Source organism: Pan troglodytes, chromosome 3 (assembly GCF_028858775.2).
Source record: "Pan troglodytes isolate AG18354 chromosome 3, NHGRI_mPanTro3-v2.0_pri, whole genome shotgun sequence".
Lineage (NCBI taxonomy): Eukaryota > Metazoa > Chordata > Mammalia > Primates > Hominidae > Pan > Pan troglodytes.
In genome coordinates this window covers 53,954,666-53,971,881 of record NC_072401.2, presented here as the reverse complement: position 1 = coordinate 53,971,881, position 17,216 = coordinate 53,954,666, and the positions used below count along the sequence as shown (strand labels likewise).

At 39.9% G+C, this 17,216-nt stretch overlaps 1 protein-coding gene across 1 annotated transcript in view; it reads right to left on the bottom strand.

The window, feature by feature from the left end:
- Positions 1-2,874: 2,874 nt before the first annotated feature.
- The window catches only part of SCARB2 (scavenger receptor class B member 2), a 55,130-nt gene continuing 40,788 nt past the window's right edge, over positions 2,875-17,216 (bottom strand). Inside the window, exons 8-12 of the mRNA XM_517214.8 lie at positions 14,039-14,157; positions 12,563-12,636; positions 10,408-10,459; positions 7,370-7,528; positions 2,875-5,888 (exon numbers count right to left, since the gene is read on the bottom strand). Coding sequence (XP_517214.2) covers positions 5,850-5,888; positions 7,370-7,528; positions 10,408-10,459; positions 12,563-12,636; positions 14,039-14,157 — 443 coding nt within the window. The 3' untranslated portion in view covers positions 2,875-5,849. The remainder of the gene's footprint in view (positions 5,889-7,369; positions 7,529-10,407; positions 10,460-12,562; positions 12,637-14,038; positions 14,158-17,216) is intronic.

Here is a 17,216-nt window from a genome sequence, read left to right as displayed (position 1 = left end):
TGCTTTCATGCTGTTAAGAACAGAATTGAGTAGTTGTGACAGGGCACCTGGCTTGCAAAGCAAAACGATTTTCTGTATGGCCCTTTGGAGAAGTTTTTCAAACCCCACCTAGACTACTGCAGCAGCTCCCGTAGCACAATGAGCAAGACTTGTCTATGACCTTGGCAGTTCATTCTTGGTTGCCTGCAGAATAAGTTAGCTGTGGCTGGGGTTTCCTCCTTCTAGGGAAAAGGCTGCACCCAAGCTCAGGTTCCCATGGGACTGGTGCCTTCTTCATCACAGGAGTGGAGATTTTTAACATTCCATGGACAGCTGGCATTTCCAGACAACTCCTGTAAACCATTGGCATTCCAAATCCAAACCACCTGTTGCTCAGCACCTTGTGTATTCCCCCGTTGACGAGACTGCTTCTTCAAGCTTGCCCTATTAAAGGGGAGACTAGTAGGATGTGCTCTTCTGAAACCAAACAGCGTTGTGGGCCTTGGCTCACCTCTCCATGGGATAACATGAGGATGGTACCTTCTTTTTTCCTGGCCCTGTAAATTTGTATTCCCTCCAATGAAGCTCATTCCTTAACCCATGCTATGTAGCTTTGTGGATTCACCCTGAAGGGTGGTGTATGACAGCTGATGACCCAGAAGACCCATCTTGCATGCCAATGGAGACCTAGCACAACAGCTCCTAATTGATCTCTCTGCATCCATGTGGATTCTCTTCAATTGTAGTCTTCATCTTGCAGCTAGAATGGGTCTTTCTAAACAGACTTGCCCACCTTCCTCCCACAACCCAATTGAAAACACAATAGCTCCCCATTGGTCTTAAGACATACCAAAATACCCAAATCTTTAATATGGTTTAATGAGACTCAAGATGATCTGGCCTCTGCCTTTTTCTCCAGCCTTATTTCCCACCGTTCATCCCTCTCTGGACTGCAGTCAAATATTTTCTCAGTCACTTGTAGTAAACACGTTTCCTCCTGCCCTTGACCATGTCCTGTTCCTTTTGTCTGAAATACCTTGCTTTGCTTAATTAACTCCAGCTCCTAGTCATGTTCCCAAAACAATGAACTCAGTTGAAATTTTACATTTATCTGTATGTAAAATCTGTATTTGGTTACTGTTTTCCACACTAGACCATAAGATCCATAGATCTCTTTTAAACCAGTAGCCTAGTTTATATTCAAAGTGCCTAGCATAAAGTGAGTGCTTAATGAAATTAGTTGAACACATTTTTAGGTATAATGTAGAAAGAAGCCAGGATCCAAATACCACATACTGTATGATTATATAAAATGTCTCGAGAAGGGAAATCTATAAAGACCGACAGATGATTAGTGGTTTGCCAGGGGCTAGGGTTGGCAACACTGAGTGGCTATAAACTGGCATGAGGAATTTTATTGAGGTTATGGAAATGTTCTAAAACTGCACAACTCAGTAAATTTACTAAAAATCATTGTATTGTACATTTAAAATGGGTGACTTTTATGGTATGTAAATTATACCTCAATAAAGGTGTTTAAAAACTTGACTAAATGAAAAAATATAGTTATTGGAAATGAGATCTTTATCTTGTGCTGAATGTGTATACGTTTTTATACTTTGTATTCTATACCACTCATCCTATACTATTTTCTTATTGCTAATGGATATATGTTTTAACATACCTTATTGTTTTAAAATTTTTTTTTCTGGATTTTTCTTACTCCCTGATTTGAAATAACTAGGCTTGGCATGTTACAAAGTTCCAGGTGTCTCTAACTACCTTGAGTAAGAAGAAATAGGTACAAGGAGCTTCCCTGTGACATAAACCAGCTGCAGAGTTAGGATTCCTAGGAAGTATGTATCTTAGGGATCAAGTGTCCTTGATACATGACATTTGTAACACTGAGCCAGATATTTTAAGACTGATCTAGATTTGCTGATTTCAAAAATAAGTTGCAATATTGGGATGAGAAAGGTTTTAAAGGTAATCTGAATTTTAGAACTAATAACTTTAGTACCCTAGATAGTACCATAGATAAATATCCCTAGAAACAAAAGCCTCAGCACTTTGGGAGGCTGAGGCGGGCAGATTGCTTGAGCCCAGGAGTTCAAGACCAGCCTGGGCAACATGGCAAAACCTTGTCTCAACAAAATAAACAAAAATTATCCAGGTGTGGTGGTGCACACCTGTAGTCCCAGCCACTAGGGAGGCTGAGGTAGGATAATAACTTGAGTCCAAGAGGTCGAGACTGCAGTGAGCCGTGATTGCACGACTGCACTCCAGCCTGGGCGACAGAGCAAGACTCTCTCAAAAAAAGAAAAGAAAAAAAAAAAAAAAACCAGTGCCTCTCCAATAGCTCTTGGATCCTCCTGAGCCCTTTCGGGTGGACTTATCTGCATTTTGGTTGGGTTTACCTGGAAGCAGACCTAAGATAAGGATGTTAGGACAGGTGGATGATTTGGGAAGCAGCATTGAAGGGCTGGGCGATTAAGACAGGGAATAAAGAAACACTGATAGAAAGTAGTTACCACTGTGGGCAACCCTAATTGAGGACCCATGTGGAATAAGCCTGAGAATTGGTCCTCTGAGGATTGAAACATCTATCAGCTGACTGACTCCTGCCCCATTTAGTTGAGGGTTGCCTTGGGTTATTAACTCCCTGATACTCCTATGGTGCTTTGAGGGCTCTTGAGAAAGACTTAAGACAGAAAAGCAGAATGTGGGACTGCTTGGAGTGAAACTTGTCAGGCTGATTGTAACTGTCCACTACAGCGAAGCTGAAATCAGACATGGCCCAAGTGTGTGACTCAGGGCTGCATCTGTCAAGGAACATCTTTCCAGTGAAACTCCATAAACAACAGGACATCCAATGACATATGACTTCTAGAGCAATTTTATATAAAGTGGTTTTTTATTAATGAAACATTTCATTGCATTAAGGGTAGAAATAAACATGTCAAGAACCGCATGAAGTGAACCAACTGTATAAGCTACATGAAGAGCATTCTGGTCAGTATTCTTGTTAACAGGCACAAGCAATTTAGTGATAATGCCCAGAGGGCCAAGGATGCGGACCACCTTTTGCAGAACTCATATCTCAAGCAGTTTAAATTAAAAATTAGCCTCCCTTAAGTTAAAAACCCCAATAGGGGTTAGTCGTGTAGTGCTTGTTCCACTTGACCATTAGTGATCTTTCTAGAACATGAGGAAATCAAGTCTGGTTGGAAAAGCCTGGAGCTAAAAGTGGCAAAGCCCATTTCCTGTCCTGTGCTCAACTCCTAATTTTCCCTGAGAGAAGTGAGTTAAGCTCTCTGTCTTGGTTTCTTCCTAAGTTGAGGATCATGGTACCAGAAGCTTGCATTCTGTGATCATGACAGTGCTTACAATCACAAAGCCTTTGGGGGTCTTTCTAAGATAACTGCCGCAAGAAAATGAGCATGAGAAATAATTTATCTTCAACTTAAAGCCAAATAGGTGCATTCATTCCTCTTAATCTATAATTTTGACTGTAGTTTGTAGATCTGTCTCAGACTTTTCAGAAGGATAGTATCAAATGTGATTTAAACCAAGTAACTATTAAGAATCATAAAACAGGCCAGGCCCGGTGGCTTACGCCTGTAATCCCAGCACTTTGGGAGGCTGAGGTGGGCAGATCGCAGGGTCAGGAGATTGAGACCATCCTGGCCAACATGGTGAAACCCCGTCTCCACTAAAAATACAAAATTTAGCTGGGCGTGGTGGCACGCACCTGTAGTCCCAGCTACTTGGGTGGCTGAGGCAGGAGAATTGCTTGAACCCGGGAGGCAGAGGTTGCAGTGAGCCGAGATCACACCACTGTACTCCAGCCTGGCGACAGAGTGAGACTCTCTCAAAAAAAAAAGAATCATGACACAAGTATGGAAGTAATATGTTTTTGGTCTCCCTGCCAGTGTGCAACTCAGTCTAAATGTGTATATCATTAACTGTTATCATTTACAGTATTTAAAATATCCTCCTCGCAGATGATTATATCCTGATAATAGGACTAAACCAATAAGTATGCACTAGCATTGTCAATTTTATTAGTATGGATAAGTATATGCATAAATAAGACATGCCCAATTATCTAGTTAAATGTTGATAAATTCTAAAAATGTAGACATTTAGCATTATTGAAGACCAAATATTTTTGTTAGTTTTTTTACATTTTGGTGAGTTGGAGTATCTAAAGGTTCTATCTTGATTCTATAGAAAATTTGAGAGTTTAATGAATTGCCTCTTCAAGAGGGGAAATATATCACATATTGTTTTAGTGTAGAAAAAGGAAAAATTGTCAGTAAAACAATTTATTACCTCAATACAGGGATAAGAAGCTATGGAAATGAAATCTATATTTTTTTCTTCATTTGCTTACATTGAAATCCAGTTTTAAACAAAAAAAAATCCTTTTGAATGGTTCAGTTGTTAAGAAATTCTATAAGCACTTTGTCAGCTAAATGTATAGGCTTCTCAATTCAAAATGAATGCTGAACTTTGAGAATCAAAGAAAATGCCCTTAAATATGCTTGAATTCTGAACACTGTGACATATGATGGCTCCCAATTCCCTGTCTTAGGTTATGCTGAAACCAAGAAGTCCTTTGAAAAGTGGTGTCTCTGCTTCTGGTCCTAACAGACCTTTCTTTAAAGTACTTTCTGCAATATTTTAAACATCCATCATTCTGTCAGCAAAATGATTGTCACAGGAAGTATAGGGCACACGTTTCTCTATTCAGTGAGTGACAGTGAGCTACAAAACACTGGAAAGAACTGAATCTGAGGAAGGAACTTGTAAAAAGAACTTCAAAATTACCAAGAAGAAGGCTGTCCCAGAAGAACTATCTCTTTAGTCTAATCAGACTTTCTGAAACTTATGTGTAACTTAGGCTGTAGATAGATGGATTTCCCATATTCATAATTTTACAAATAATCACTCAATATTAGATTAATTAATACAGTAACATATTTGGCAAGGGCGACTCAGGAAGAAAAATCAGTTACTCATTACATTCTCTCAGAAGCATCTTTTCGTAGCACGATCATTTTGACTAAAAAAAAACAGTTAACTATCCACCAGCATCATAACTAGCATTTAATTCTACATGAAATATCTGTACTTTATCCTCACCAACATTATTTATGCATTCTCTTCGTTCACAAAAGTACAAGTTAAAAATCCTTAGGAGCTTATCACTATCAACTCATGGGTATTGCCCCACCCAACCCCTTTCCCATTTGATTCTACCCAGTATTTTATTGTAGTTGGAAGACTGAGTTTTCCTGGAGGAATTATGAACTGAAGATCAGCATAAAATGTAATATGTTTTAGAAATCAGATGCATTTGAATGATATATTGGATGAAGCTACCATTTTACCCTGGGTCCCGAACTCTTATTTACTTCTGTTTTGCAAGTGAAATGGAGGAATACAACATAAAATGGTATATACGCATTTTGAGCACAAAGTTCGGTGAATGAAGCATACTGAATGAAGTTAGACCAAGTAGCATTAACAAGTGATGCAGAGACATTTTACCCACAACAGTGGTCACAAAATTCTGGAGCTACCAGCACCCAACAACAACAAAATTACTATACAAGGGTTTATTAAATACTTGCTAGACACATAAAAGAACAATTTCAGAGCCCACATGATTTTATAAAGCTTAATGGCCAGCCATGTCAGCCTGCTCTTTAACCTCTGGCCAGAATGTTCCTATCACTTGCCAGCGCCGTGTCTTTTTCCTTCTTTCAACAGGCAACAAGCCTGCAAGGAGGTGGAGGGTTTCCCCACGTCATCGTCCAGGTCAGGACAGCTCACACAGTTTCTTCACCAAGCAAAGGCAATGTTTAGGTTCGAATGAGGGGTGCTCTTTCATCCGCTGTTCCCTGAAACACAGAAGAGAGAAAACAAGTTAGATGTTCATGTCAGAAACTTCTCCCCAGTGTGAAAAGTTTGGGTGGGGAGTGGGGGCATGGAAGGAGGAGAGACCTATAGGAAGGTGGCTCATCTCACTCACCTCCCCTCTCGGGCTGCTGCTTGTTCTTGAAGATTCAGGCCTAACCTTTCCAGGAGGCCTTCTCTGACCACTCCCACCCTCAATACCAAAGCAGTACCCTTCTCTGTGTTGATCTGGATTATAAAACTTAGACTCTATTCAACTTGCCTCCTTCCTGGTTTGAAACCTACTAAGGAGTAGTGTCTCAGAGGTATTAGTTCTCAATAATTCCTTGCTTGTTGAATATATGAGGAAGGTTAATTGTAGGAGCAGTAATTAACATTTCCATGAGGTTTCATTTGTGCTTAAGACAATTTCAATGACTGCATAAAGTCACACTGGAAGATCCACACATAGAAATGGCAAAATAGTTTGCCTCACAGCTAATTCAGGCTAAAGTGACTGGCAGGGGATAAGAGAAATAATGGAAGAATATGGAAGTCAGGGAAATTCAGCTAATTTTACTCAGATGGTTTCATGTATTTATTTTCTACTTCACATTTGCCTTGGACACTTAGTTGAGGAAACTGGAGGAAAAAAGGCCTCTGTTGTAAAAAAAAAAAAAAAAAAAGGAAGCTGCAGAAAATTTAAGAAGGGCTTCTACAGAAAAGGCTCATTGGAGGTATTCAGGTTCCTGGTTGGGCTGCTGGTCACTTGGAAAGGCGAACCCAACTCTTTATCCTAGCCTTCCAGGAAAGTAACTACACCCATGTTCCAAACATTTATTATGCAGTGATACCTAAATCATAGGTATCTTCGGATACATCAGGGATTCTTTCCAAGCAGGACCCTGGCTGTCTTGCTTTATAATCTTGGAGCTGTTTTATCATATTTAATAATACTTAAACCTTTATTGAGCTCTTACTATATGCTAACACTGGGCCAAGTCCTTTAAGTCTACTATATCATCTAATCCTCATGAAAAACTCATAAGGGAGGCTTTTATTATCCCATTTTACAGATGAAGAAACTGAAGCACAGTTTCTAGGGTCGTATAGCTGTTAAGTGGCAGAACTGGGATTTGAACTCAGGCAGTCTGACACCAAAGATCAGATGTGTAACTGTTATATATTCTTCCTTTTCTTTCAGGTTATTGTTTTCAAAGACATAAAGTTAACTCCCAGGGGATACATCCAAAGAGATTCTATTCCCCAAATATTAGATGGTACATTCTATCCCTCCACCTTCTTTGACACACTTCCTTTGCTTCCCATTTGGTCCAACAGTAAAATAAGCATGAAATCACTATGCCCAGCATAAAATCCCAGAATTCATCCTAATAAGCCAGCTGACAGCCCTTCAGTGAAGTACAGTTGAATTCCTCAGGTAAAGTTATCCAGTAAGGAAGAAGTTCCTTCAGCCAGTTCTCACCTCATCCATGGATCCCTGTCCTTTGCATGCAAGCCAGGTAAAAACCAAACCAAAGAACACACCCAGCGCCATGATGATGTAGGGTATGTTGGTGATAATCAAAGTAGTGTTAATCATAGACTTCAGTCGACTCGCCGTCTCTTTATCAATGTGAACACTCTGGAGAGGCAAGAAAATAGTATTCTTGATGACTAAACATCCAGTGTGTAACTGTTTTTTGCTATATCTTTCCTTTATTTAATACAATTTGGGAATGTCCTCCTGTTAGCAAACCAAACATACTGAAAATCCATTTATAAGTCAGAGTAATCAGAAGGGACATTTATTCATTAATATCTTGTCTTCTCCTGAAGACATTTTTTTTACTCTTAAAATAGATTGGAAAAAGGAGGTAAAATGTATTCAGAAATATTGAGACAGTATCACCTTTTGTTTTATGTCAGATAATTCCAATTCATCCTTAAAAATCCAGCTCAGCATCACTTCCTTCCAAAAGTTTTCTCTGGCTACCTCAGGCCTAGTCAAAGGCCTCCTCCCTAAGTTTCCATCTCACTCTCTACTTCCATCATTGTCCTTGCACTCTGCATTGTAACTGTTTGTCTTGCAATGGCTGTGAAGTCCCTGAAGGCAAGACTTAACCTCAGTCACCTCCACACTGGGTATAGCACCCAGCACACAGTAGGTGCTTGATTAATGCTGGCTGATTAAATGAATAAATAAATGAAACACTGCAAAAATGGTATGTGGAAAGTATAATTTCTTTCTTGGTTACATCTATAGTAATCAGGACCACAGCCCTCTACAGAAAGTGCTCAGCAAAGTTGTGGGCTAACTAGAATTCCAGAGACTGCTGATAGAAGGAAATGTACTAGAATAACACTTAGTGTATGCAGAGCAGAGGAATTACCACCTAGTGTAATGAGTGAGGTATCTGAAGAGCTTAATTCCATAGAAATTATGAGCAACAATTCTGGCCTAGTTTAGGCTTAATTTGCATTGGAAGCCTGGCATAGTTGCACACGCCTGTAATCCCAGCACTTTGGGAGGCCAAGGCAGGCGGATTGCTTGAGCTCAAAAGTTTGAGACCAGCCTGAGCAATGTGGTGAAACCACCTCTCTACAAAAAATACAAAAATTAGCTGGGGCTGGGCATGGTGGCTCATGACTGTAATCCCAGCATTTTGGGAGGCCAAGGTGGGCAGATCACTTAAGGTCATGAGTTTCAACATGGTGAAACCTCATCTCTGCTAAAAATACAAAAATTAGCCAGGGGTGGTGGCGGGCGCCTGTAGTCCCAGCTACTTGGGAGGCCGAGGCACAAGAATTGCTTGAACCCAGGAGGCAGAGGTTGCAGTGAGCTGAGATTGGGCCACTGCACTCCAGCCTGGGCAACAGAGCAAGACTCCATCTCAGGAAAAAAAAAAAAAAATTAGCCGGGCATGGTGGCACACACCTGTAGTTCCAGCTACTTGGAAGGCAGAGGTGGGAGGATCACTTGAGCCCGGGAAGTCGAGGCTGCAGTGAGCCAAAATCGCACCACTGTACAGGGTGAGAGTGAGACCTTGTCTCAAAAAAAAAAAAAAAAAAAAAAAGAAAAGAAAGCATTTTTTTTCATTGGACCGAGTCAGTGGATTGGGTTCTAAGACATTTTTTTCTAATAACTGGATAGAGTTTCCTCCTCAGTAAAAAGGTGGTGTGGCAACAGTCTCCAATGTCACTTCCAGACTTCCAGGTCTAATATTTTATTTTTCTAGAGAAGAGAATAATCACGCTCTTCCTAGGAGGCAGCAAAAATACAAGGTTCCACTCCACACACCTGGACTTAATCTAGTCTTTCACAAAAAAGCAAATTAGAAGTTGGGGGTGGAGGGACTTCAAATATGCCACTACTGAACAGAAGTTGGCAGAAAAGGGCCCTTCTGCATTTTCAAAAAGATCTACTTTCATGCCCCTGCCCACAAACAGGAACATGGATGATCAGGAGCAATTGCAAAGAGATCCTATAAATTGGTAAATATTGCCTGAATTTTTCCTATGAAACGATAAAAACCTCATCTTAGAATTGTAATCACAAACCCTTAAAAGTTTGTAAATGTGAATACCAATATAATGCTAAATGGAGAAAAAAGATATAAAATTGTATCTATCGTATGATTTCAACTATGTAATATCAAGACCAGAAAATATCAGGAGTTGACATCTGAACTGCACCTGCCTCTGAGAGAGAGAGACTTATCAGTAATTTACTTTTTAAATCAATTTTTTAAAAAATTTCTAAGAATTCTATAAAGAGCACATGTTTTATAAAATGTAAAACATTAGATTACCTTTTAAAGTTGTTATTGGAAAAAATTGTACAACACATTGAGTAAAATAAAATAAAAATATTATCAGGCTGACACAGATTTTGTGAATAGTGATTTTAATTTTTCTTTTTCTTGCTAATCTCTGTTATTCAATATTCTACAAACAGCAAGTATTTTTAGGAAACACAAAAATAATAAAAAGGAGAGGTGTGCCAATCAAGAATTTATTGAAGAAAAAAACCTGCGTTTTTTTTTTTTTTCCCTCAAACTGGGCGGAAGCAGGAGAAACTGAGGAGATATAACTACAGTAAATGTGATATGTGATTCAGAAAAGAATTTATCACAGGTGTCTTAAACCAGCATGGTTTCAAAGAAGGGGGAGACAAAGGGCTAGCTGGCATCTATCTGAGTGTGAGCTATTTCCCTGCTTCAACAATGTCTGCCAATGGCTCCTTTTACCTGTTTCTGTTTCCTACGTGAGCAGCTCCCCAGAAGGGAGTTTTGCCCAAATAGTGTTCTTGAGAAGGAAAATTTCTTTCCATCATTTCTCCAAATCAGCTCTCAGACACAGGCAGATTCATGTGAACATTTAAGTGAAATTTTCTGAGGAATAACAGGTTTAAAAATCTTTTGCCCTTCTGTCATAACTTACATGTAACTACAACAGTAGACATCATAATGGATTTTTTCTGAGTCTGAAAACACCCGTGGCTCCCTCCGTCTCAGGACTTACCTCATTGAGGTACATCACTGGGAAAACCATGGTTCTAATGTCTCCCGTTTCACTACAAAGACAAAGGATGAGATTGTTTCAGAAACATCCTCATCACAATGGCACACTTTCCCAGACACACACATTTATATGAAGATTCTAATACACTTATTTCTTAAATTACCCAGAATTTGCTGATTTCTTAGTTATCTTTGCAAACATGTACCCCAAAAGTTAGATTCCAGTCTGTCTAGCAATTCCATGTGCTGTACGTTTATCAAAACACAAGATACTGAAGGCAGATTCCTTAAAATGATGACTATTCTCCTTAGAGTCATCAGGGAAGGCTCCAGTCGACAGAACAAAACTGTCACTCCTCAGAGTGTTTTGTAACTAGGCCACTGAAGTACTGTCTTTGCAACAAGAGCCAACTGAGCACATACCACGTGCCAGCTCTGTGCTGGGTGTTTTTGGGATATTATCTCATTCAATTCCTAGAGTAGTCACCTACAGTAGGTATTACTGTCCCAGGTTTACAGATGAGAAAATTATGACTCAGAGAGGCCTAGGATCACCACAAGTAAGTGATGGGGCCACAAATGTAATTCCACTTTGATTCTAAGATTCCAGCTCTTAACTACTAAATTATACTGCCTCAGAAATAGATATGCAGATGACAAAATGCATTCTTGTAAACCACCTACTTCTTAGAAAGAGCCATGACACCTGGTATTAAATCTGGCAAATTCAATGAGGTAAACAAGCCAAGTTTTATAGATAAATATATTATGCATAGTTTTGCATCCTGTTTATTTCACTCAACATTATATCATAATTTTCTCATATCTAAAAAATTCCCATTGAAAAGTCTGAGCAGGAGATTATACTTTGGAATCCAAATTAAGCTGCAGCATGGGGAAGTAAGGCTAGACTCAAGAGATTATAACTATACAAATGAGAGCTATGGCTGGCCCCAAGTGGGATCAGTGGGAATAGAAAGAGAGGAAGAGGAAGAGACTCTGTCTCAAGTCTCTGAGTGATATAGTTTGGATACTTGTTCCCCCAAATCTCAGGGTGAAATGTAATCCCCAGTGTTGGAGGTGGGGCTTGGTAGGCAGTGACTGGATCATGGGGGTGGATTTCTCATGAATGGTTTAGCACCATTCCCTTGGTGCTGTCCTTGTGATAGTGAGTTATCATGAGATCTGTTATTTAAAAGTGTGTGGCACCTCCCCTCCTCTCTCTCTTGCTCCTGCTCACCCCATGTGATGTGCTTTATTCCTGCTTCTCCTTCTGCCATGAGCAAAAGCTCCCTGAGGCATCCCTAGAAACTGAGCAGATGCCAGCACCATGCTTCCTGTACAGCCTACAGAACTGTAAGCCAATTAAATCTCTTTATAAATTAACCAATCTCAGGTATTTCCTTTCCTTTCCCTCCCTCCCTCCCCCCCCCCCCCCCCTTTTTTTTTTTCCTGAGACACAGTCTTGCTCTGTCACCAGACTGGAGTGCAGTGCCACCATCTTGGCTCACTGTGACCTCCGACTCCCTGGTTCAAGCGATTCTCCTGCCTCAGCCTCCCGAATAGCTGGGATTACAGGCACCCACCACCATGCCCAGCTAATTTTTGTATTTTTAGTAGAGACGAGGTTTCACCATGTTGGCCAGGATGGTCTTGATCTCCTGACCTTGTGATCCACCCACCTTGGCCTCCCAAAGTGCTGGATTACAGGCATGAGCCACTGTACCCAGCCAGGTATTTCTTTATAGCAACACAAGAACAGTCTAATACACCAAGAGAGTCAAGGTGCATGAGGGAAAGGCTTAGTGGAGTGGATAAAACTTGACTAGATAGTAAGGCTTAGCCAAGTTACCTAACCACTCTGCTTCTGTTTCCTCATCTGTAAAATGGGGATAATACAAGGTTATATGTGAATCCACATAAGGTGCTGAGAACAATACCTGATCCATGGGAAGTACTCTGTAAGTGTATGATTAAATAAAACAAGTAAATTCCAAGACCAAGGCACCCATGAAAATGCTGATCATGCCCCATCCCTGAAGGGCAGGGGTGAGCAGGCTCAGATGAAGTAGGCTGTACTCCTCCTGACATCAACCCCACCAGACGGGCAATGGAGCAAAACTGCTGTCCCCTCCATAGAAAGAAGCAAAACTTACACAAAGTCATCTAATTTTTTGACATAAATGTTGATTTGGAACCTCTTGGCTGCTTTTAGGATTATTCCAGTCAACTGCAAATCAGAGAAGTGAAAAGGAAACATTAGGATTTATTAAACTGCAAACAACTTTTTCAATAGAGCACCATTTCTGTGTAGTCCTCATAAACAAGGTGACCATTACCATGTGTGACAGGCAGAGTGGAAACAAGTAAAAGTGATCCCCAGAACAGAATGAGAACCATGGGTTGTATTAGGTGGCTGATAGACCAATGTGTCTCAAACATGAGTATGAATGTAGGTCCTTGGGAATCCTGTTAAAATGCAGGCTCTGATTCAGTAGACTGGCCATTTCTAACAAGCTCCCAGGATGCTGCCACTCTGAATAGCACAGCCTTAGAAGGGATCCAACAGGAAGGAGGCCTAAAAGATAGCCTGTTAGGTCTGGATTTCCAGGCAGTTGTCCAGAGAGCTAAGAAGAGGGTGGTGGTCACTGCCAGAGAGTGGCATCCTAGTATAGGGCCCACCTAGCATAGCCATGGGGCACAGCTGCAGCACTTGTCATCCTTAGGGCAGCTCCATCTTTGCACTAAGGTTATAAGACTGTGTTCGTCCCTTGGTGACAAGCACTGCTAACAGTTTGGCTGATCCAAGGGAACTGATCAGCTGACGGCTAAGAGAAAAGGGAGAAAACCACACACGATTGTATTCACCAGAGCATAAGATCACTGGTTTCTCAGATACAAATGCAATGTATGCAGCTAAGAGTGTGAAGTACCCATAAAATACTGTGCTAAAAGAATGTTCTTGCTTTTTTTTTTTATTGGTCCATAATGTTCAAATTCCAAAAATGAAGACATGGTTAGCATGGTTTTTGTTTTTCTCGTCTATGAATACAGGATTAAATGTGTATTATACACACACACACACACACACACACACACACACACATATATGTATGTCTCCTCTATGTATATCTGATACCTTTACAATTAATAATATAATAAACTCTCAAATAACCTGTAGAAAGAAGTTTGCCAAAAGTGACTGAGGTTAATATACATATTCATATTTCAACCAAAATATTCCTGGCAGTGAGGAAGCAAAGGGACATCTTTAACCTTATTGATCTGTGTCCCAAGGGGAGAAATAAATATATGTTGAGGTTCAAGGCTAGCATCAGAAGATTGACCGGGTTACATGGGTACATCAGTAGTTTCCAATAACTGAGTTTTCACTGTTGCTTTTTGTTAAAGGCAGGTTTGCTCGTATTTCTGCTATTCAACCCACAAAATTCAGCCTTCTAATTACAGGGCTATGAGACAATGCCTCCACCAGCACTGAGCTGAATTTCTCCCACTTGAATATGTATATGAAAGTAAGGATATTTTTAAAGAAGGCTCAGGACTAAGCTGGTGAACAATGTATAGACAGAATAAAACATATGCTGTTTTACCAGGAGGAAGTATGTACTCACAGGATTAATGTCCACAAATGTCTCATGGTCTTCCTTATTTGGGTGCATGCCTTCTATGGCAGAAACAAACCTCTCATCTGCCTGGTAAAAGTGTGGGAAAGACATAATGATGGGTGCACCTGCATTTGAAGGAAAACAGAAATGAATGATGCTGTTTTTAAAATCTAAGCTGAATATAAAAGTTCCTGGCCACAGCCTGGTTCCTAAAGAAAAACAAAAAAGCTACATATAAATTAACTTGGGTAGGCTAAAACACCATTCTTTACCTCCTAGTTCAGGATTTATACTTCATTTTCTGACATCTCATTTACCCCCAATTTTTTATTCCACATTAGATATTGAAGTTCAGGCTAAATTATTTATTCTTCAACAAATATTTACTGAAGTTAAAGTGATTTTAATTTTTCTTTTTCTTGCTAATCTCTGTTATTCAATATTCTACAAACAGCAAGTATTTTTAGGAAACACAAAAATAATAAAAAGGAGAAGTGTGCCAATCAAGAATTTATTGAAGAAAAAAACCTGCGTTTTGTTTTGACCAAAGATAGGCATAATCTCAGCTCACTGCAGCCTCCGCCTCCCAGGTTCAAGCAATTCTGCTGCCTCAGCCTCCCAAGTAGCTGGGACTACAGGCATGCACCACCACACCCGGATAATTTTTTTGTATTTTTAGTAGAGACAGCATTTCGCCATGTTGGCCAGGCTGGTCTCAAACTCCTTACCTCAAGTGATCTGCCCGCCTCAGCCTCCCAAAGTGCTGAGATTACAGGCTTGAGCCACCACACCTGGCCTATAGAATTTTTTAAGAGTTAGCCTGGTTGTGCTATACACCCAGCCTCTAACTAGATCACAAAGATTCTGGGATTTTTTCCTTTCCTATTCATTTTAAGAACCAAATAAGTGCTTATGTAAATTTAAATATATATATATATATATATATATATATATATATATATATATATCCAAATAGGGAAACAAGGTACTAAAGGAAACCTATTCTAGATCTGGCTATTGAAAAGAAGAGAGGGGCCCAATAATTGCTGCCAGGGAAATACATTTTTGGAGAAAGGAGCTTGTCGGCAAGTTATTTAAATTTGCTTACATATTCACCAGCCCATGGCTTAAGGAACTCATCCCTCGTCTCTCACATGCACATGCATTTTGCTGTTTACTGCTGAATAGTTCCACAAAGGCAAGACTTCCTTCTTTGTGACCTATAATCATCTCGAAAATGTATTTCTTAAATCTGTTGAGGGCTTAATAGGGGCTACTGTCCTGAGTGTTTTATATATATTATTTCTAACTCTCACACAACCTCAAGAAGCTATAACCACCTCCATTTTATTAATGAGAAAACTGATGTCTGGAACCCTCCTTAATAAACTTTGGCCAATTTACTAACAAATAGAATAGGACTCAAACCCAATCTGCCTGACTCCAGAACACTCATCCTGCTATCCAAAATGTTTCCCTGGAGAATTCAAAACACTGGAGGATAATCCTGGAGAGTTTCACTTCAGTCCAAATTCGGGAATACGTAAGAGGGAAGAGGAAAAGGATTGTAGCAAGAAGTTTAAATGTGTAAAGTAGAATACTTCCGTTGATTCTGGCATCAGCTTCTTGAGGAAACAGAATTTAATAAAAACAGCAAGAGAAAATATATCTACATTTTTGCTTTGAGCCAGATGCACACCAGATGAGGGGGCAGGGACACTGTTTCAGGACTATTACCAGTAAGGCAATGGGGGAGATCACAACCAGGAACTTGTTCCCATTCAACCTTGGTCTTTATCTCCAGGTAAAGGGTACCATGTTCCCTTGCACAATGGTCCCCAAATACCTAGACGCCATCTTTATGGAAATCAGCTGGAGTACTTGTTAAAAGTGTAGATTCTGGGGCCCTGGTATATCCAACATGGGACCCTGGGACATACATGCACGTGTGTGCACCATGAGTGTGTGTGCACACTTGTGCACGTGTGTGTGTATACCTATATATATACTATATACATATATATTAAAATACAGTAAATATAAGTATATGCAAATATATGCATATTTATATATAACTATATAAAATTTGTTAATATACTCATATATTAACAAATATATTAACATATACATACATAAATATATACATGTGGCTGTTAAAACTAGTCTTCAAGATGAAAAATACTTTTGTCAGTTATATATATATGTATATATACACATATATATGATATACATATATATAAACAATTTTTTATATATATATAATGTTTTTGTTTTTTGAGACCAGGTCTCACTCTGTTGCCCAGGCTGGAGTGCAGTGTTGCAATCATAGCTCACTGCAGCCTTGAATTCCTACGCTCCAGCCTCAGCCTCCTGGGTATCTGGAACTATAGGTGTATGCTACTATGCCCAGCTAATTTTTAAATTTTTTGTTCAGATGGGGTCTCCCTGTTGCCCAAGCAGGTCTAAATTCCTGGCCTCAAGTGAGCCTCCTGCTTCAGCCTCCTAAAGTGTTAGGATTACAGGCATGATCCACCATGCCTCACCAATATATTTTTAATAACTCTCCAGATAATTCTGATGTAAAGCCAGGTGTGGGGGTCACTGCCCTGTCAGACAAGGATCAGGAGGTATACTGCTGACTTCAGACTTATTCCAAAATGATATCTTATTCTTTTTTTTTTCTTTTTTAAAAGATGGAGTCTCGCTATGTTGCCCAGGCTAGAATCAAACTGGGCTCAAATGACCCTTCCACCATAGCCTCCTGAGTAGCTGGGTCTACAGGCACACGCCACCATGCCAGGCCTGAAAGGAGATTTTAAAATGAGTTAGATAAGGGAGCAAAAGTGAGCACATTACTTTATTCAGGAGAAAGGGACTACACAGAGAGCTCTCCAGAGAAATTTTAAAGAGGAATTACAGCCCAAGAGGGAATCACAGGGCAAATATGAGAAGACCCTGAGTTCCGCCAGGGATCTGCTCAGAGGGAGGAGTCGCATCAAAATCACGTTCCCTCTCTGCGCCCTAGTTTCCCCAATTATAAAAACAGGCCGCTGAATGTCTACTATCTAGTAAGTTCATTGTGAATAATTCTGCAACATGTGGCTGTTAAAACTACTCTTCAAGATGAAGAAAATAGTTTTGTCAGTTGTGCCACTGATAATTCTGCCTCATTCATGGAAAGGAG